General features: G+C 38.3%; 1 protein-coding gene across 1 annotated transcript in view; it reads left to right on the plus strand.

Annotated features, from left to right (window-relative positions):
• The window catches only part of ATF6 (activating transcription factor 6), a gene marked incomplete at its 5' end in the record, with an annotated part of 198,212 nt that overhangs the window by 46,283 nt on the left and 132,219 nt on the right, over positions 1 to 19,710 (plus strand). Inside the window, 2 exons of the mRNA XM_008685747.2 lie at positions 4,020 to 4,205; positions 5,302 to 5,393. Coding sequence (XP_008683969.2) covers positions 4,020 to 4,205; positions 5,302 to 5,393 — 278 coding nt within the window. The remainder of the gene's footprint in view (positions 1 to 4,019; positions 4,206 to 5,301; positions 5,394 to 19,710) is intronic.

Raw genomic sequence — 19,710 nt, forward strand, 5'->3', positions numbered from 1 at the left:
AGGATCCGAATAGTCTATTTTATTTATAAGAACAACATAATACAGTGTTTATTGATTGATGACTTTTAAAAGTAAAAAACAAAATGCAAGCAGACTTGGAATTTTGACTCTTAAATTGGTTGAGCCTTCAAAAAGTACTTATTCATTTGTGAAAGTTCTCTTTTTACACAAGTCTTTTTTACAGTCAAACAAATGTTTGTTTAATAATGCAACCCCATATTATAGTGGCACTAAAGGGAGAGAATATTTTACAGCTGTGAAGTTTTTCTTTTTTCTTTTTCCAAGGCACAGTGCTTGATGGGAGAATTGTCTGAAGGCAGAATGATCAGAAGCAGGGACTGACCAGCTGTTCACTCATTTTCGTCATGTTAAATCATCTGATAGGCCCGTAAGAGAGATAGGTCATTTGATTAATGAGCCAGAGTATTGATTTTATGTTTTCAGACTGCTAGAGGAGGAGATTAAGCTTCCAGATAAAAGCGTTTCCATAAGCCTTCCTTTTCGAACAGGTGGATAATGAAAGTAGGCACAGAGTTCACTGAGGTTAGAGTCCCACGCTGCGATAGGGGACTTCCCATTTGGTATTAAAAACTGTGGTGCTGTTGTGGACTGGGGTTGCGTGTGCTGGGCCTAGAGTCAACTGACCTGAGTTCTGGCTGTCGCACTTTTACTCTCTAACAGTGGGTCAAATGATGAGGCTTCTTTTAAAGAATCTTGGAAACTATAATAATTTCAGCAAGAGGAGATTAAATATAGAACATCAAAATAATTGAAATACTATGCTGCCATTCTCACTGCACATCAAAGATGATCATAACGCATTGTATGCAAAAATCAGTTCACAAAACAGTAATCACAGTCTAATTTTTTTCTTGTAAAATATACCCCCCACCAAAAAAATAAACACCACATTGTGTATGTGTGTGTAGTCTGAAAATCATAATTTTTTAATCTAGGAAATGTAGAATGACTTAAATTTTATATATTCAGATAGCTGAAGATAGCTTGCTGAGATGTAAAGTTGAAACTCTTGTGTTTGGTGATTCCTGTGGGTTTCATTTATTTTTACTCTCTGTCCTTTGTGTTTATTGGTAGTACTGAGTATTTATTTTCAGAACTATTGTATCTTTTTTCATGGAAAGAAATAGATGGCCACAGGTGGTTTTCATTTTTTTTTGCATGAGGCATGTGCATTGACAGCCTTTGAAACTTTAATGCTTTATAATATGCAGGTGCTTTTATTGTTTATAGAAAGTCCTAATCCTTGTTTGAAATTTATTAAATGGTGTTCCATCTGTAAGCCTCCCTAAATTCCATAGATTAATTAGCCTTTAAAGTAAGGTTACCTTTTATCTAACTTTAGTATAAACTCTTCCATCTGGGAACCTTCTCTTTCCTGCTCTTGTTCGGTGTTCTGTGTACTTCAGCACTCTGGTATTAAGTATTAATTATGGACATTGACATTCTCAGTAACCATGAAGAACACTAAGAATAACAGTAGATTGAACAAAGTGGCATTGTCCAGAGAATAGTTTGAACGTGGTGAATAAGCCATCCATCATGGTGTTGCCACTGCTGTGTGCGTGCGCACGTGTGCGTGGCATTATTGAAGCGTGGGATAGTTATTCCATAGGGGAATTTTACAGATGATGGTTCTATAAGTTAGCATTCTTAAGAAGTTTCAGTTAATGGAAAAAAGGAGAAAAACACCCTCTTTTGACATCTCATGTGGCTTTTTTCCTTGTAGGTTCTGATTGAAAGTTTGTTAACAGCATTTGCTGCAGAGAGATTGGGTTTGGCTCTTTCGAGGAAATGTAGTATGGGGTTGGAATTGTGTTGTTATTTTAAAAGAAATCATTATTAAATGACTTAATTCTAGGGCGCCTGGGTGGCTCAGTCGTTAAGCGTCTGCCTTCAGCTCAGGTCATGATCCCGGAGTCTTTGGACCAAGCCCCTCATCGGGCTCCCTGCTCAGTGGGAAGCCTGCTTCTCCCTCTCCCACTCCCCCTACTGGTGTTCCTTCTCTTGCTGTGTCTCTCTCTGTCCAATAAATAAATAAAATCTTTATTAAAAAAATTACTTAATTCTATTTATTAGTCTCAGTAAGAATTATTGAATACCACAGAGTGGAATGTTTATTTTTTAAAAACATACACAGTCAGTAATTCAGTCATCTGTGTACTTAAAATAATCAGCTTAGTATTATTTGGTGTTTTTTTACGGATTTAATTTTGCTACCTCACCCTCTGCCTCAAGTAAATTAGACTAATGCTGTAACAAATAGGTTCCATAACTTTGTTTAGAAAACATGACAAAGATAATTTTACTTAGTAAGTTTTGATTATGGTAGATATTGAGGGTAGGAAACAAAAATGTAATATTACATGGTTTTGGGTTCCAAGGTATAACATCTATGTTGAGAGAGAGACTTAACAGTCATGAAACAGTTGAGACCATTAGAGTCAGGTATATTTTCCAAATTACAAGAGCACAAGACATTCAGGGAAAATGGTTTAGTATCATCAAAATGTAGAAGGTCCTTAGAATTAAGTTAGTGGAGGAGACAGCATTCTAAATTAGAGTAAACATTATGACTGAAGGAATGACTTAGGCACGTGTGGAGATCTTGGAGTAGCCTTCAATGGTAAGGATCTGGGTGTGGATTGAGTAGTTGTCGGGTTAGGGCAGAAGGTATGGTTGTTTAGAAGGCCTTGAAAGCAAAGGTGGCCAGAGGATGCGTGAATAGCTTGTTTTTGGCAATAGAGTAGCAAGGTAAGCAATTTCTCCCAGGTGAGTTATCTTATAAATGGTAGATAGGAAGAGATTGGAGACAATTGAAAATATTTAGGAGAGGGGCGCCTGGGCAGCTCAGTTGGTTAAGTGTCTGCCTTCAGCTCAGGTCATGATCCCAGGGTTCTGGGATTGAGGGGGCCATCGGGCTCCCTGCTCAGCGGGGAGTCTGCTTCTCCGTCTTTGCGCCTCTCCCCTGCTTGTGCTCGTGCTCTCTCTCTCAAATAAATAAATGAAATCTTAAAAAAAAAAAGAAAATATTTAGGAGATTATTGCAGTAGTCTGGGGATGAGTTAATGAGCACCTACCTTGGGAGGGTGACAGCAGGAATAGATCAGAATAACTGACACACACTGTCACTAGAAGAAACTTGATCATTAGCATATCCTCTGTGCATATTTAGTGAATGAATCAGAGGTTGAGAGAGGGAATAAATATGGAGAATGAAGGAAAAAATAAGTTAATAGTGACTTATTCCTAGATACTGGAGAGTTATTTACCACTGATAGAAGACGGATAGGATAAATCAGTCTAGGTACAGGGAGGTGATGTGTTCAGTTTGTACATACTGAATTCGAAGTGGTGATGGTAACTTTGCAAGTAGAAGTAACCTTAGAAGTAGCTGGATACATGATTCTGGAAAATAGTCAATTCGGGGCCTGAGACATAGAGTGAAGGTGTATGGATATGTACATATATGGATATGTGAGGGCACTTTCTGAGAGTTTGTCTTTTTTTCCTGAGGGCGTTTTTAAAGGGAAAATTGGAAGATCAATAAACCTTAGAAAACACCAGAAGAAATCATGTAACATTTAGGTTTTAGAAGGCCATATTTAATCACTTGATTTCAGTTTGTTTAATTTGAGTAATATTTTTTAAAACCTGTTTTAAAATAACCACTAACCGGTGTTTTCAACAGTTTTGTTTAAAAATGATGGGAGGGGGCGCCTGGGTGGCACAGCGGTTAAGCGTCTGCCTTCGGCTCAGGGCGTGATCCTGGGGTTATGGGATCGAGCCCCACATCAGGCTCCTCCGCTATGAGCCTGCTTCTTTCTCTCCCACTCCCCCTACTTGTGTTCCCTCTCTCGCTGGCTGTCTCTATCTCTGTCAAACAAATAAATAAAATCTTTAAAAAAAAAAAAATAAAAATAAAAATGATGGGAGAAATCAGTATGTTCTGATCTGATTCTAAAATCAGAATATTTCTGATTTGTTGGAACTTTTCCTAGATTGCCGTGCTAAGGAGACAGCAACGTATGATAAAAAATCGAGAGTCTGCTTGTCAGTCCCGCAAGAAGAAGAAAGAATATATGCTTGGCTTAGAGGCCAGGTTAAAGGCTGCGCTTTCGGAGAATGAGAAGCTAAAGAAAGAGAACGGATCACTCAAGCGGCAGCTGGATGAAGTCGTGTCAGAGGTGAGTGCGAGACGCAGCCGGATGAGATGGGTTCAAGTATTCTTTTTTTGTTGAGAAACCAGTTGGAAACTGTGTAAAACAATAGTACTAGAAAAAAAGAGGGCACAATAAACTAAAGCATTTGCAGTCAGAGTAAAGCACTGGAAAAAGGAGCTTGTGAGTTGTACCTCCCAGTCTGCATTCAAAAGCCGTGTGTTTCCTGGGTAGTGCTCGCTCTCGTTTCTGACTAAATGAATCCCCTTGAGAACCCTGAGTAGTCTCGCCAGGTCTTTCCTAATACAGGGGCGCCTGGGTGGCTCCATTGGTTGAACATCTGACTCTTAATTTCAGCTCAGGTTATGACCTCAGGGTCCTGGGATTGAGCCTGAGTCAGGCTCCACGCTCAGTGGGAAGTCTGCTTGAGATTCTCTCCCTCTGGCCCTCCCCTCACGCTGTCTCTCTCTTTCTCTCTCTCTCTCTCAAAAAAAAAAACCAAAAAAAAAAAAAAACCCCAAAAAAACCCAAACCCACAAAAAGTTTTAAAGTCTTTTTTCTGTCCACCTGACCACTATTAACGTTTTTTTTTTTTGCATTTTGTTGCCATGCTGGTCCCGATAAGGTCAATCTTCTCCTCAATTCTGTTCATGAAACCTCCTGTCTCAGGATTTCCCACTGCATTGTCCTGCACCAAAGGGATGCCTGTGCCTAATGCATGGGGCTTTTCCCACTGTTCTGTCTTGCCCTGAGCACATGGGACTGTTCCATCATCTTAAGAGATTCAAGAGACAGGGAAATAAACTACAGATGTATTTTAAAATTTGAAAACCCATAAAAATGTTAAATTGTTGAATTCTTTCCTTTTGGGTGTATCGGAGACTGTAAGGGAGTGGCCCTTGAGTTTCTCCCCTCCTGTGCCTCTCCGTTTCTCTCTGCTGCAGCAGGGAACCTAGATGGCTCTGCTCTAGTCTTGTGAAAAGTACTGTTTCCTCATCTTTGAGTTTTGTTTTTTTTTAAACTGTTCATATAATTGGTGAAGAAAAGTGTGCTTATCTTAGATGCTCCTTTTTGTGAGATCGATACGTAGTTTAACTGTATTTAACGTGGTTATTTCTTTTAGAACCAGAGGCTTAAAGTTCCTAATCCGAAGCGAAGAGCTATCTGCGTAATGGTAGTATTGGCATTTATAGTACTCAACTATGGACCCATGAGGTAAGTGGATAGCCATTTGTTTTGGATACTAACGCTAAAAATTTTAATTCTCATTCTTTTCAGCTCTAATTGTAAGATAGAGAAAAACAGATTTGTCTTGTTCCTCAGAGACAATATTTAGGTAACAAGAAGGCAAAAAGAAAGATTGGTTCCTCTTCCTTGTACTTCACCTAGGTCTGGCAGAAAATTCATGTTGTTTAATGAGGAAAGTCTTCAGTTACCAAACAGATGAGTGTGGGCCTTGAAATCAGACTGCCCGAGTTCAAATGCTAGCTCCTCTACTTGGTAACTTTGTTGTCTTAGGCAAGTTAATCTCTGTGATTCAGTTCCTTACCTTTAAAATGTTTAAACCTTTATAGTAATGATATTACGTACCTCCCTCAGTACTATGATGCTTGAGCTTCGGTGGTTATAAGGCACTTGGGTGGCTTCTTCCCTAGCTGGAAAGTAAGCAGCTAGAGCAGTAATTAGCAGTTTCTGATTTAGTAGGTTCGGAATGGGAATCAAGAATCTAAATATTTTATAGGGTTCTAGTTGGTTTTGGTACAGGTTTCCAGCTAATCACAACTTGAGAAACACTGCTTTCAGGTTAGAGTATAGAATACTAGAATTCAGAGGGACCCTAGAGACCCTTCTTCAGACTCCCACTCAGTGTGGCACATTTGAGAAATGAATGGAATCCGCATCCTAGGTGCTGGGGAGTCAAAGAGTAATTAGATCGGGGTCATACCTTCAAGGATCTCATGGTCCAGCTGAGAAGACAGACAAGTCAAAGGATGACTCTAGTATAATGTGATGAATATAATAATAGCAGTACGAACAAATTATTAAAAGAATATAAATGAGAGTAAGAATTCCTTGAGAAGATTCGTGTCATATTGATAGATGCTCAGAACATTTTTTGTTGAATGAGAGTGGTAAGGGAAATCCCCATAGAGGAAGCTGAATCTTGGAGTGTGATAGCAGTTGGCCAGCTGGGGAGTACAGAAAGAGATGCCGAGCAGAGGGACCACAGTAGTTAGAAGCACAGTTCGGAAACGGCTTGACGTTTTCAAGAAAAAGTGAAAAATTCAGTATATCTTGTACGTGTGGGAATGTTTATGAGGGAAATGGGGCTACAGGTATACAGTGGGGGCAGGTACTGAGGAGCCTAGTATGTACTCAAGAAGTCATCCCTGGGTTTTTAGGCAGAGGGTACATAATCAGTTTTGATGTTAGGAAGGTGATTGAGGGTGGTAGCAAGAATGGACCGGACTGAGCAGATGTTATTGGCAGAGACAGCACTGGGAGGCTGTTGGTGTATTTAAGGTGATATATGCGAGCCTGGACTTGGACTGTGGTGATGGAAAGGACAGACTACCTCAGGGTGCACCGCTGACGTAGACTTTGGGGTTTGATGACTGATACAGATTGGGACATGAGCAAGAAAAGAGAGAAGTTAAAGATACTTGCAAATTTCTACCTCGAGGGACTGAATGGCGATGCTATTATTTAAGGCAGGAAATAGGAAGATGAATCATTTTATGATGGAGGATAATGGTTTTTATTTGTGATACTGACTAGATATTGGCAATTACCATGATACACAGACAGACAAACAGATCGTAGTGGAGTAGGTGAAATTATCCAAGGAGAACAAGTAGGGGAAGAAGAGTAATGAGAATTTGGGGAAACCAGCATGACAGACTCAGGAAAAGAAACTCCCAAGTGAGTAGTGTTACAGACAGAACCAGAAGAAAGTGGTTTTCTAAAGCCAAGAGTGAGAGAGTTTCAGAAAGAGGCTTGTGGGGGCAGAAACCTGAGGTGAGAATGTTGAATTTGGCAACTAGCAGATTGATTGATGGTAATCTTGGAGCTGCTCTGTGTTCCAGGCTTTGTGCTTGACACTCTTTTATCAGTGTTCACTTTGGAAGGTGATGTCCAGAGCCAGCACCTTTCCTTAGATACTATCTTCTAACCTGTGTCAACTGTAGTGAAATCCTTACTTCCTAAGAGCTCATTTTTTTCATGCAGCCTAAGCTTGTGGTAGCTATTTTGAAGAGATATATTATTAGCTAAAGTCCACATATCTTTTTCACATGTTTGATGGTCAAGCTAGGTGTCATTCCCATTTTATTTCTACATAGTTTCTAAAAAATAAAATGTAGTTCTTGTGTTCAACTTTCAATATCATTTTGTATTAGCACAACCCCTTAGAGCATTTGATATCCCATCATGGAGCCCCAGACACCCATCTACTTTTTGCTAAAACGATTCAGTGGAAAGAGGTCATATTTCTGAGTTGACCTATTTTTGAAAGTTTTACTATATTAGACATGTTATACAGAATATGTAGAAGAGATATCTGGAGCAAGCATTTAATTATTAAAAAAAATTTTTTTACTATCTATTGGTATTTTACCCATATTCTTCATATTAAAATTATTTTTTCATTTAACTCTGATAATGGCAGTCTCAGAGGCTTTATGCAGTAGCATTCGGTGGACAGTAAAGAAGATGGGGTTGTGCTGTAGGAAATGAGGATGGAGTTGGGGATACACCTTGTTGTGGAAGCCCTCATGAGTAAATAGAGATTTTGGGGGGAAAAAGACAAAAATTTTTAAATGAATTAATGATTTTTACAGCTACTGAGGGTAGAGGGGGTGTGTGGGGATGGATCTCATTTCTGTGAGCCGGATGGGTTGATTCATTTTGGAAGGAGGAGACTGTGGTCCTATTTTATCACAAAAGTTTTGTGTCCAAAAAATTAGATGGACAGTACAAACAGCAGAATGAAGAATGGGAGAAAGCTTAAATACTTGAAAGTCCTGAGGAACAGCCAGAGGAGATCTGTGTCTCTCTCTTTGTGAAGTCTTGAGGAACAGAAAGCCAAGAAGTAGTGGGAAAATTGAGGAAGTGTACAGATTTTTAAAAACATGTTAAAAGGCTTAGATTGAAGAAAAGCAACAAAGAGCTGGAAGGAGTGAAGAAATATGGAAGTATCTCAACAGGTTGGAGTATCTCCAGACACCAAGAAGGAAATAGAAAAGAAACTGGCTATGAAGCTCATAAAAACCAGAAACTATTTCTTCTAGACAAAATTTGGCACGAATGGTGAAATATCAAAGCTGAGAGAGCAACAGTGGTCTGAAAGACTGAAACCTGCCCCGAACCAAATGTTGGCAGTGGAGATGTGCCATCACGTGTGTTCTTCAGGAGCATTCTTGATTGACCCGATCCTTTGCAGCCTCTTCACTGCAAGACTTAAGATCTTCTCAGGGCTGGGAATCTGCCAGAGAAGCAGAAACTCCCCAGTCGAACCTTATTAAAACCACCTGGAATGTATTTATTGAATAACTTCCACACCCACGGCCGTGTATATCTATAAACCTGAAGCAAGCATTATTGTGTTTTAATTGCTATAGAAAAAAACAGATTGTGAGTTCTAACTGAACTTTTCTCAGGTGCCACAAAGCTGAGTCTGGCCAGACAGACGTTTTAATGAGAGATTTCCAAAGCATTTTAAATTTAGGAAACTAAACTCTTTCAGAACAGATCACATTACCATAATAAAGTTGTCAGTGTTGTTTCAGATGTTCAATGTAGAATTGAACTTCTGTGCCATATTGGAATGGGTCCAAGTGAAAAAATATATAACACACAAGTTTGCTACATATAGGTATGCCTTAAGGAACATTTCCTGAAGGCCCTTGTGGTGACGAAATGTAAATACATCTTACATCTAAAGTAAGAGAGTTTCGTGCAGCAACACTGACTGGTTTGAGGAGTTTTAGGTTACTGAATAGTCATCACACAGAAAAAGAAAATAAACCAAGCAGACTTAAAAGGGTTAATTTTTCTGAACTTACTGATGTTATGTCGATGGTAAAGACGGCATCTAGCTTTTTCTGGCACAAGATTCTAAGAGCTGGCCCACTCTGGGTGGTCTATAAAAATAGTAACTCTGGGCAGCAGGGAATGGCTAAACTGGACAAATGTGAATTGGTAGGAAACCCTCTTCTTACTACTTATTAGGGTTGATTCTATCATTATTAGTCCTATTTTGTAGTTAAAAACTAGAAATTTAACCAAGGTCTCTTTTAAAAATTACCATTGAAAACTCTGCCTTCTCTATGATACCATAAAGTGCTTTTTTCCCTACCATTGTCTAGGAAGCCTTAAGGATTTCTGTTTTGGGCAATATGGTGGGCTAGAGGTATGGAGAAACTCTTTGAGGTTCTATACACTAAAAAATGCTGAATTAAAAAACAAATCAAAGCTCTTTCATGTAATGGCTGAACTGAAGACAGAGTAAGAACTTCTTAGAGGCCAGAAATACAAAGATAATATGAATCCATTATAAGCTAGCATTGGAAGTGGTGCTATTTCCTGATCCTTTGGCCTAGAGTCTGGTGACAGGAAAGCTCTGGGGTCCTGAACAAGGTAGGAAATCACAACTGAGCCCCATCCCCCCCTTCCCAAAACCAAATAAAGCTGGAACTTCCAAAGAATGACATTTTCAGTTGCTAAAAAGAGGGGGGAAAAGTAGGTTGTCATACCACAAAGGGAGAGTGTTGGTTAAGTACCTGTCTTGGTGTTGGCTCTGAGTAGGATGGAAATAAAGAAGAAGTCTCCCTGAGAACTCATCATCACAAGCCTTAACTCATGCAGGTTTGAGCCTAATTTATACTACTGTTGTGACTCAAAAAACCAAACCAGAAATTTAGTCTAAGTGGCTCTGTGTTGGTACTGCTAGGCTCTTGGCAGAAACAAATGCAAACTCTTCTCCGAAGAAAACGCTATGAACATCCATCCTGAAAAACCGCTGCAGATCCAGTTCCAGCTGGACATGAGCCAATATCACCTCCCTTCCCCAAAATTGTTAATCACACTCAGAAACAAGCTACCATGAACAAGAGTTAGAGGAAATAACAAACTACAGAATCAGACTCTGAAGGCTACAGATATTCAAATCAACAGATGCAAGGTGTAAAATAAATATGTGAAATAGAAGAGGGCACTGAAGGATGACAAAGGAACAAAAGACTATTAGAAATGAACCAGACATTTTGAAAAAAATGTAGAGATGTGATAATAAGTTAAAATTAGAAAAACAATGCTGAGGTTAAAACATCAAAATAGGCACATTTGAAGAAAGAAATCGTGAACGGGAAGATAGGGCTGGAGAAATACAGAGTGTAACAGAGAGCCGAGGTGGAAAGCATGGAAGAGATTTAAGAGAGTTCACACCACCGTTGCCAAGTAAAGTAGCATTTATCAGGAGACATTCTGACATCTTGTAGCTCCTGATGAAATGCTCTGAAGAGGATACAATATCACTTATGTGATATTCAGTCAAAATATGAATAACCTTAATTTTATAATGAAAAAAATACTGGATAAATCCACATAGAGGGGACAATGTATAAAATAAATTGTGATGCTAAAAAGTGTCAGGGTATTCAGAAAGAAGGAAAATAAGCTCAAAGGAAGGTCTGAGACACAGAAATGAATGGCCGCCAACGACAAAAATAATAGTTGTAGGTGAAGCTTTTTTAAAGAGTTGATGATCTAAAACATTAATAACATCTAGTTTGTAAGGTTAGAACAAATCAAGGTGGAAGTTTTTCTGTACAATAATACCTGATAAATTGGAAAGGCTGTGATAGAAGTGAAAACATCCAAAGTTCTTGTTCTTGTTTGGGAAGTAGGTAAAAATATTGATTGTTTAGACTTGTTAAATTACATTAGTATTTTAAAGTTTTGGGTTAACCCCTAACAAAATATAATTGGAGTGTATCATTTCAAAATCTAGTGGAAGAGATCTCACTGAATGAGATGGACAGACTCAACCCAAAAGAAGGCATGAAAATGTGATAGCAGAAATGAATCTAGAATATTATCCATAATCACAATATGTGGAAATGGACTGAAATCTGCATTTAGAAGGCAAAGATTGTCAGATCGGGGCGGGGCTGGGGGAAGCAGAGTTCAACTTTATGCCTTTTACAAGAGAAACACCTAAAAGTGTCAAGCTACAGAAAGTCAAAATTGAAAGTCAAGGTATAGAAAAAACAAATAGTAGCGAAAAGAAAGCTGGAGTTGCTTTATTAATATCAGACACATACACTTTAAGGAGACAGCATTATTAGACTTAATTACTTACCTGTTGATTAAAAAGTTCGTTTACCAGGAAGATATATAATTCTAAATTAGTATATACCTAATAATAGAGCTTGGAAACAATTGTTAATAGAACTGCAGGGGAAACTGACATTCCACTGCCATAGTGGGAAATGTGACTGTGCCCCTCTTGATAGAGCACACTGACAAAATCTGCAGGGATAGAGAAGATTTGAATGTTATCATTATGAAACCTGATCTGATGGCCATTTAGATAAACACTGCATTTATCAGCACATAGAGTTTTTGAACCAGAGGTGGAAATGTTAAAAAAAAGCATTGATCTGTGCTAGATCTTAAAGGAAGTCTCAACAGATTTCAAAGACTAACATGTAGACTGCATTCACTGTCGGTATAGTTAAACTAGAAACCAGTAACAAAAAGGTAAGCACTTCTATTCACTAAAACTTAAAAAGCACAATTCTAAAAACTCATCAAAGAAGAAATGATAATGAAATTATTACTGAATGATATTAAAAGTACTATTTACCAGACCTTGTTGGAAATATCATGTTGCGTGGAAAAAGCGAATTGCAGAAGAGTATTTACAGTGTGATTGCATTTCTATCAAGTTCAGACCAAAAGAACTGTACAGTGTGAATGTGTGTACGTATGTGTGAAAGCTATAAAGGAAAGCAAGGGAACTGTTACTACAAAAGTCCAAAGTCACATATTTAGCTCACATGTAGGCCAGGCTCGGTATTTCTGCCTGGTGCTCCCAAATCATCCTGTTTACATATCATAGAACTTGTCACACCGGCTAGTTACTTGTTGGTCTGTCTGTCTTCACTGCTATAGCTCTTGTGTTGTTTTCTTTTCTTTCTTTTGAGAAGCTTTGCCGCAGTCCATTTTTTTTTATTATATCCTCAGCATCTAGCATAATGTGTAGAGTGTATGGCAGACACTAATGAAGTGCTGAATTACTAAGCACTGAATTACTAAGTGCTTAGTAAGCACTGAATTACTAAGAAGGATTTTGTTAGGCTGACAAGGAGAGACGGTCATTCCGGGCAAAAAGAGTGCCATGAGCAGAAGTTTAGAGGGGATGGCTTTTTACCTGCAGTAAGAAGCAGTCAGAGATGGCTAGAGCTCACCTGACTTTTAGATCATACTTGATATAGTGTAGCTACTTAATAAATCTTTGTTGGATGTGGTTGAATGATGAACCAGATGAATGAGTGAATGCTGGAATTTGAATGAGCATAGACTGTCTGGTGGGGAGTGGAAAGCAGTAGGGCTGAGAGGGTAGGCTATGGCCAGTTCCTATAGGACATCATGTTCCCTGCAGAGCAGAAGACCCCAAACAATGACCATTGCATGGTAACGATCTAGTGAGTACTATGTAACGTGGTGTGTGTTGAGTGTCGTACTGGGAAGAGGAGGTCATTGGAGATGGTGATTATAGGAAATGCTTCACCTGGGAGAATGAAATGAAAGATTTATAAGGTGAGGAGAGACAGATGTTCATGGAAGGTGTAGGATGCACGACACTAACCAAGGTATGATACAGAGAGGGAGAAGTTATTTCCCCGTCTACCCTTTTGTTGCCTTAAAAAAAACAGTACATAAGGCAAAAAATAGTCTTCACTTCCTGGGCCTTTTATGACTGATTAAGTTTTCTAATTTTTTTTCTGGCTATATGTTTCCTAAGACACCTTAATTTTAACCTAATTTTTATAACCTGTTCTCTCTTTATCTCATTATTACTACTTTCTGCATTATAATGTAGTTTCTTCTATTCATTTTTCATACACTTAGCCTTCCAGAAATGTTGGAATTGGATAGGATGCAGTATAAATGGTTATCAAGTTTTAATTTTATGAGGTGGAAGAAGAGATATTTTCATTGTAGGGAGGGGGCTTAATATTGAGAATTTCCTCCTCTTGGGTTCCTGCTTTCTTAAAGCAGTGTTCACATACCCGATGTTGGTCATACCAGAAGCATGGTTTTCATTGCTATTCTGTGCTGATGTGTTTCTGTTTTGTTGTTATTTTAAGTTTGTACCTTAAGACCATTTTGACATTAGGGAAGTTTAACTTTGCCATGTACCTCAAGGATTGATGTAAATTTCAGACTTGTACAGATATCCAGGAAATTGGGTGGGGTGGAGGGAATGAGCAGTGTTCCTTTTAGACATTTATAAAAATATTTCTTGGTGGAGGGAAGTTGAATTGATTTAAAAGTGGGGGAAATAAGGAAAGAGAAAGGGAAAATAGATTAATATTGGTGGAAGGAAAGAATTTCCAAAAGGTTCTGTTGGCAACATGAAGTTTAACCAGCGATAAATTCTGTTAAAAATACTTCCGTGTTTCTAAAACAGGATGGTTAAGAGCTAGTTAGTGAAACATCGGTCTGAATCCTACTTGTAGTCTGTCGTTCATTGTTCTGAGTTTTGTGGACTGTTGAGTAATGATGGGGACCACAGTTTTTATCTCAGAAGTTTGAGGTTTTGGAAATTTTCCTTGCTGCCTCAAAAGTTTGGATGAAAAAAAAGTTTGGATGATTTTTTGTTAAATTTTCTCATGGTGGTTCTCAGCCATGGCTATACATTAGTAATCATTAGGAAATCTTCAAAAGGGAGGGGCCCTGCCCAAAATGTTTGGAACCTGGTAGGATGGGTCTAATTCAGTTGTTCTTGAACAAAATGTTTTCCCCCCAGTGATTCTGAAGTATGTCCAGAGTTGAAAACTGTGTAGTGTTGTATTTCTTTCTTTTATACCTTGGCTCTGTGGAAATTATAAGAGCACTTACCCATTGAATTAGAAGATAATGTATATATGAGAAGTTTTATTAAATCTCTAGACAGACACCTCTATACTCTAAGGTTTGTCTTATATAATTGAGGAAATGTATGGACCTCTGTTTTGTACTGAACTAGAGCCACCTTGTGCGGGGAACTTCTTCCTGGCACGTGGGACTACAGTCGTAGATTCCTTTGTTATGTTTTCCCCTTTCTATTTTAAAAGTCACTGACATCATCCTCCTTTTCTGAAAATACAAAGCAGTATCTAAGGAGATTTTGAATATGCTGGGTCTTAAAAAAATAATAGGTGTTTGAAATTGACAGTGATTTTTCCTTGTTTGTTCCCGATAATGGTGCTGTCCCCTCACTAGAACGGAATCTTTATAGTTGGAGATGTCAGACTTGGATGAAGAAGGGTAAATCATACTATTTAAGGGCCAGCTACTCTGTGGTTTGCTTATGAGACTGTGTTGAGGAAAAGCTGACCACAGAAAATATGGCACTGAATTTGAGTTGTCTGGAACTGGTTAGAAATAAAATGTCTCTATTCTAGCATTCTCGAAGTTTGTCAGCTTTTCATAATTCTTACAGGAAAAACTCTAGCTTCTTATCCTGAGATGAGCCTGTCCCCAAATCTGGCTCTAATTTTTTTTTTCCTGTTTAATTGCTGAGCACATTTTGCTGTATGAAATCATTATTGGCTGTAGGTTAAAAGTTATTGTATAACTTAAATGTCAGAATTCAAACCACTAAGTATACATGGTTTTGTTCAGCCAGATTTTAAAATGAAATCTAATTCAGGTTCTTGGCTAAAAGTACTTTCCACATTTATCAAAGTGACACATAAACTGAAGAAATACAATACATCTAAATAGCAGGTGTTACTGAATCTGGGCTTGCAGAGAGGTAATAGAGCTAAGGGCAGTGTGTTCCCCAAATTGTCTCATTTATTCATGTTCTTCAAAAAAGTACCCATGCAGAGTAATTGGTTCTCTTTCTTCCAGCCTCTGTAGATTTCATCCTTTGTTAAAAAAAAAAAAAAAAAAAAAAAAAAAGCTTAGAGTCTGTCAAGTGCAGAGCTGAGTTTTGAGGGCATGGAAAAATCTGTTGATGATTTTCTTTAAAAGAGTTTTGGACTTCATGTGAGTTGTATATTGGGAGGTTTATAAGGAATAGCAGTGGCTGTAGCATTCATTGCTTGGCTACCTTTTGCCCCAGACTTGAGTTGTCACAGTGAGGGGAAGGGCATTTGAAATCAGAAACCTACATCCTTTGCTAATTGCCTGCTTTACCCTGAGTAAGTCACTGTGTCACTTTCAAGATAGAAGGAGGTAATATAACTTCTGCTGTCTTTTGAGAGGGGGTCACTGAGATAGCAGGGCAGATGAGAAAACTGTCAAAGTTTAAGTTGGGTACTTTGATGTTAGACCCCAAATCTTACTTAACGTGTATGGTGTGTCTGAAGCAGCTTTCTCAACCACCATCTCCAGTACTTGGTATATTCTGGTAGAATCCTGCTGTAGAAGTTGATCAAAACCTAAATGATAAAGGAATACACACCTTTACTTGTAGTAAGGGAAGGTCTAGCCTAATAGGGTAGTGCAGGATACCTGAAACTTTCAATTTTAAGAAAATACATGTGTAATTATATTATTTAAACTCCTAGGCAGTTTGATATTAATGCCTTATTTTCTCCAGATTTGAGCTGTTTTGTCATTTCAGAAAGCTTTGAAAACTTAAATATTTTAAGGGCCATTGTACAGATTGTTTTTAACTGAGTTACAGCCATTGTAGCTTGCATGAACTGTGAGCGTGTGGTGTACGTTTAGACTTCATGTTGTCTGTGTGTTCTGAACAAAAACAGGCATTAATATGTTCTGTTCACAGTGTATCACAGTCCATGACCTCTGAGGAGCTAGAATTAGGGAATCACAGAGAGTCCATATGCCTTATATGGCTTTCTCTCTCAGCCCTTCTCAGTAAAGTAGCATCGCTTGCTTTTGTTTTTCCTTCCTATGTGTTGTTCTGTTGTTATTGTTGTGAATTTGAAAATGCGAGATAGATGGAAATAAGACCATTGGAAGGCAAGAAGATGAATAAAAAATTAAAGAGGATTAGTTCTAGAATAATCTAGGTTGGCTGTATGTTGATAATATCTGTGCTTGGTTGGTAAAGGTAGTGGTTTTTGTGTTTGTCGTGTTAAGCTATTTTTAAATACTTGTGCCAAGCAAATGAGCCTAAGCAATTTTGTAAATTCATTCTCCCAGAACTATGAGTGAAGGTGTTATTATCTCTGTTTTACAGATGAGGAGACTGAAATCACAGCTAGTAATGTTGCAGAGCTAGGATTCAGAGTCTGCCTTTGGAGCCCTTGTTTTAATCACTGATAGAGCCACTCAGGTAGGGGAAAAGAAGTTGGTGTTTACTGATAGGGGAGAGGAGTTAAGACTCGATCCAGTAACTTTACCCATCCCTTGAGAGCTTAGGATTGTCTGTGAAAGCAGGAGAAAATACTCATAAGTTGACTAGATTGATATAAATATAACAGAGAAGCGATTGCACTCAAATTTACAGGCATCTTTTTGACATTTAGAATGATCAGAGGGTGCCTTTGTCAAGCGACAAGATACCAAAGAGTTGTTTACACACGAACTTTTTATATTAAACATTGACTCATTGACTTCAGCAACTGAGTAAGTATAGTGTATTAGTTATCTATTGCTGTGTAACAAATCACCCTAAGACTTAAAGGTTTAAGACAACATTTACTTTGCTGTAAAGCTCTGCATTTTGGGCAGGGCTCAGTAGAGACAGCTCTTTGCTCCATGGAGCGTCAGTTGGGATGGCTTGGGTTGTTGACCACTTTCAAGGTGGCTCATGCATCATGGTCAGCAAGTTGGTGCTGGCTCTAGCGGAGACTGCCAGGGCTATGGGCCAGGGTTCTCCACAAGGTGCTTGGCTTTCCTCTTAGTTTAGTGGCGGGGTTCCAAGAATGAGCATCACCTATTAGAAGAGTGCTTACTTTATAATTGTTCATTGAATGAGTGAAAGGATCTCATGCTGTTTTCTTGCTCATGATGGCTCACTTGGCAAACTGCCACTGTAAAGTACATGTTTCTTCTCAGAATCTGGTAATCCCTGGTTCTGAGAACTGCTATTTAGAAGGTTTTTAAAATCTTGATTTAAAGATTTATTTCTTTATTTAGTTACATTTCTGTTTCTAGTAGATTACCGCCAGTTACTACTAGCCTGCAAAAATCGTCTGTGAACCATTCAATAAACAGAAAAAACTTCTTTAAGATTTGGAGAACTCCCTTGGGAACTTTTTGTCCTTAGCTTCAGTTGCAATGAAAATTAACATAATTTCCTGTTCCTGGATCTGGAGATGGTGTAATAATGAGTTCACCACCTGCCATTCTTGAGTTGTGAGTTAGTGTCCCTAAAATGAAGATCTGGATTTTTCTCTTGACATGAGACAGAATGGTACATACATTTCATCTGTTTGTTATTTAAAAAAAAAAAAAAAAAAAAGGTGGGGGGAATATCTTCTCTGAACTAGCATTGTCGTAGAACAAAACAGAGTCCCTGTACTCCTTAACTTATATTCTAGTGAGGACAGACTAACAGTAAACATAATAAGTACATATAATGATAGATTTATAGTTTCTTTGAACAAAGGGGTAAATTGTAGTAGAGTGAATGGTTTTACAAGTGTGAAGGTGGTTGTTGGAATTGTGGTTTTAAATAGTGATCATTGTAAAGTGGACATTTGCACCAAGGCTTAAAGAGAGGGCCAACCATATAGATATATGGGGGAAGAGCATGCCTAGCAGAGGGAACAGCCAATATAAGGGCCCTAGGGTGGAGGTATGCCTTGCACGTTCAAGGGAAAGCAAGGAGGTCAGGGTGGCTGGACTGAAGTGATCAAGGGGGAGAGTAGTTGGTGGTGAGGCCAGAGAGGTAAGATGGATGGGTTCAGTGGGGCCTTCGTCATTTTAAGGTTTGGGGCTTTTGCATGGTAGAAATGGGGAGCTGTCTGAAGATTTGAACAGAGAAGTGACATAATAATCAGACCCAGATTTTAAAATGGTCACTCCAGTTGCTGTGTTGAGAAAGGGCAGAACCTGGCAAGCTGTGCCACTAACTACTCTGTGTCATCCTTGGGACACATAGCACTTTTTGATTTCCAAAAAGTATGTTCACATCTGTCATTTCACTTGAATCTTTGGAAAACTGTTAAATATTTGTTATTTTTCCTGTTTTACACGTGAGGAATTGGAGGCTCAAGACAAGGTCTCCTCAAGTGGGGAGTCTCAGAGCCACACCTTGAACCCAGATCTCTTGACTTCACATTTTGTACTCTTTCCACCATCCTGCATTAAAGCTGGAAAAACTCCGTGCTCTTTTCATCTTCAAGTGATTTCAAGTTTTCATGGGTGGTTCTCTGATTAACAGAGCAGCAGCAAGCATGTGAGTTTCTTTGGGAGATGAAAACCACTAGGATTCTTACCTGCTGAGATGGCTTGAATTTAAAATTGATTTGCTTATGCCATAAGAAGGCGCAGGTTTGCAAAAGGTGGAATGGATTTGGAAATGTGCTGTTTTTTGTTCAGCTACTTGGTATGAAAATTGGTTATCTGAGATCATTTCTTAACAATTAAGTGTCTTCACAGATAATCTAAAACAGTTGTTGGCTTTTAGAATTTCTGTAAATGAAAAAGTAAAGTAACAATTCTTAATAATACTTTTTCCAGACTTTGGGGGAAATTGAAATTGTGTTTTTATCAGTCTATGCTTTGAGGCCTGTTGGCCCATGACATGAGCAAGGTTTACTGGTGTAATGACTATTTTGTGGCTTAAAACTCTTGTGGAATGACATGTTTCTGATCATAGAGATGTGGGGACTTTTATTTTCTTAATATTTATTAGTTTATTTGAAAACACAGAGTAGAACCTAATTTAAGCTAATCATGAAAAGAGTTTGATTGGACTGTCTTATTGTTGTGAACTATAAATAGTCACCGCCCTTACTGCACGAACCCTTCCCGTGACTCTGAGCCATCTCTTTATATTAGTAGAAATTTAATTTTTCCAAAATTAACAAAAAGGGTCATTGAATGATGCTGAAACACTCACGCCAATAATCTGAAAATTCACTTCAACAGTCTTCTCCTACTCTTTCGTACATTTGGCTACTGTCAAATTTCTTGTTAATATTTGTGGTGTCAAAATTGTACCTAAGACAGTCTTGAATTATGGCAGTTAAATAAAGCTCTTTCATGTGTTTCAAATATTAATAAAAACAAGGGAAATATAATTCTGCAGTTACTCAGATGGTTAAAATTGGTTTCTGTGGGTCATTTCACAGGGTTCAACCATTTATACATATATATATATATATTTTTTTTTTTT

This window comes from Ursus maritimus, unplaced genomic scaffold, assembly GCF_017311325.1.
Source record: "Ursus maritimus isolate PB19 unplaced genomic scaffold, ASM1731132v1 scaffold_2, whole genome shotgun sequence".
In the NCBI taxonomy this organism is placed as follows: domain Eukaryota; kingdom Metazoa; phylum Chordata; class Mammalia; order Carnivora; family Ursidae; genus Ursus; species Ursus maritimus.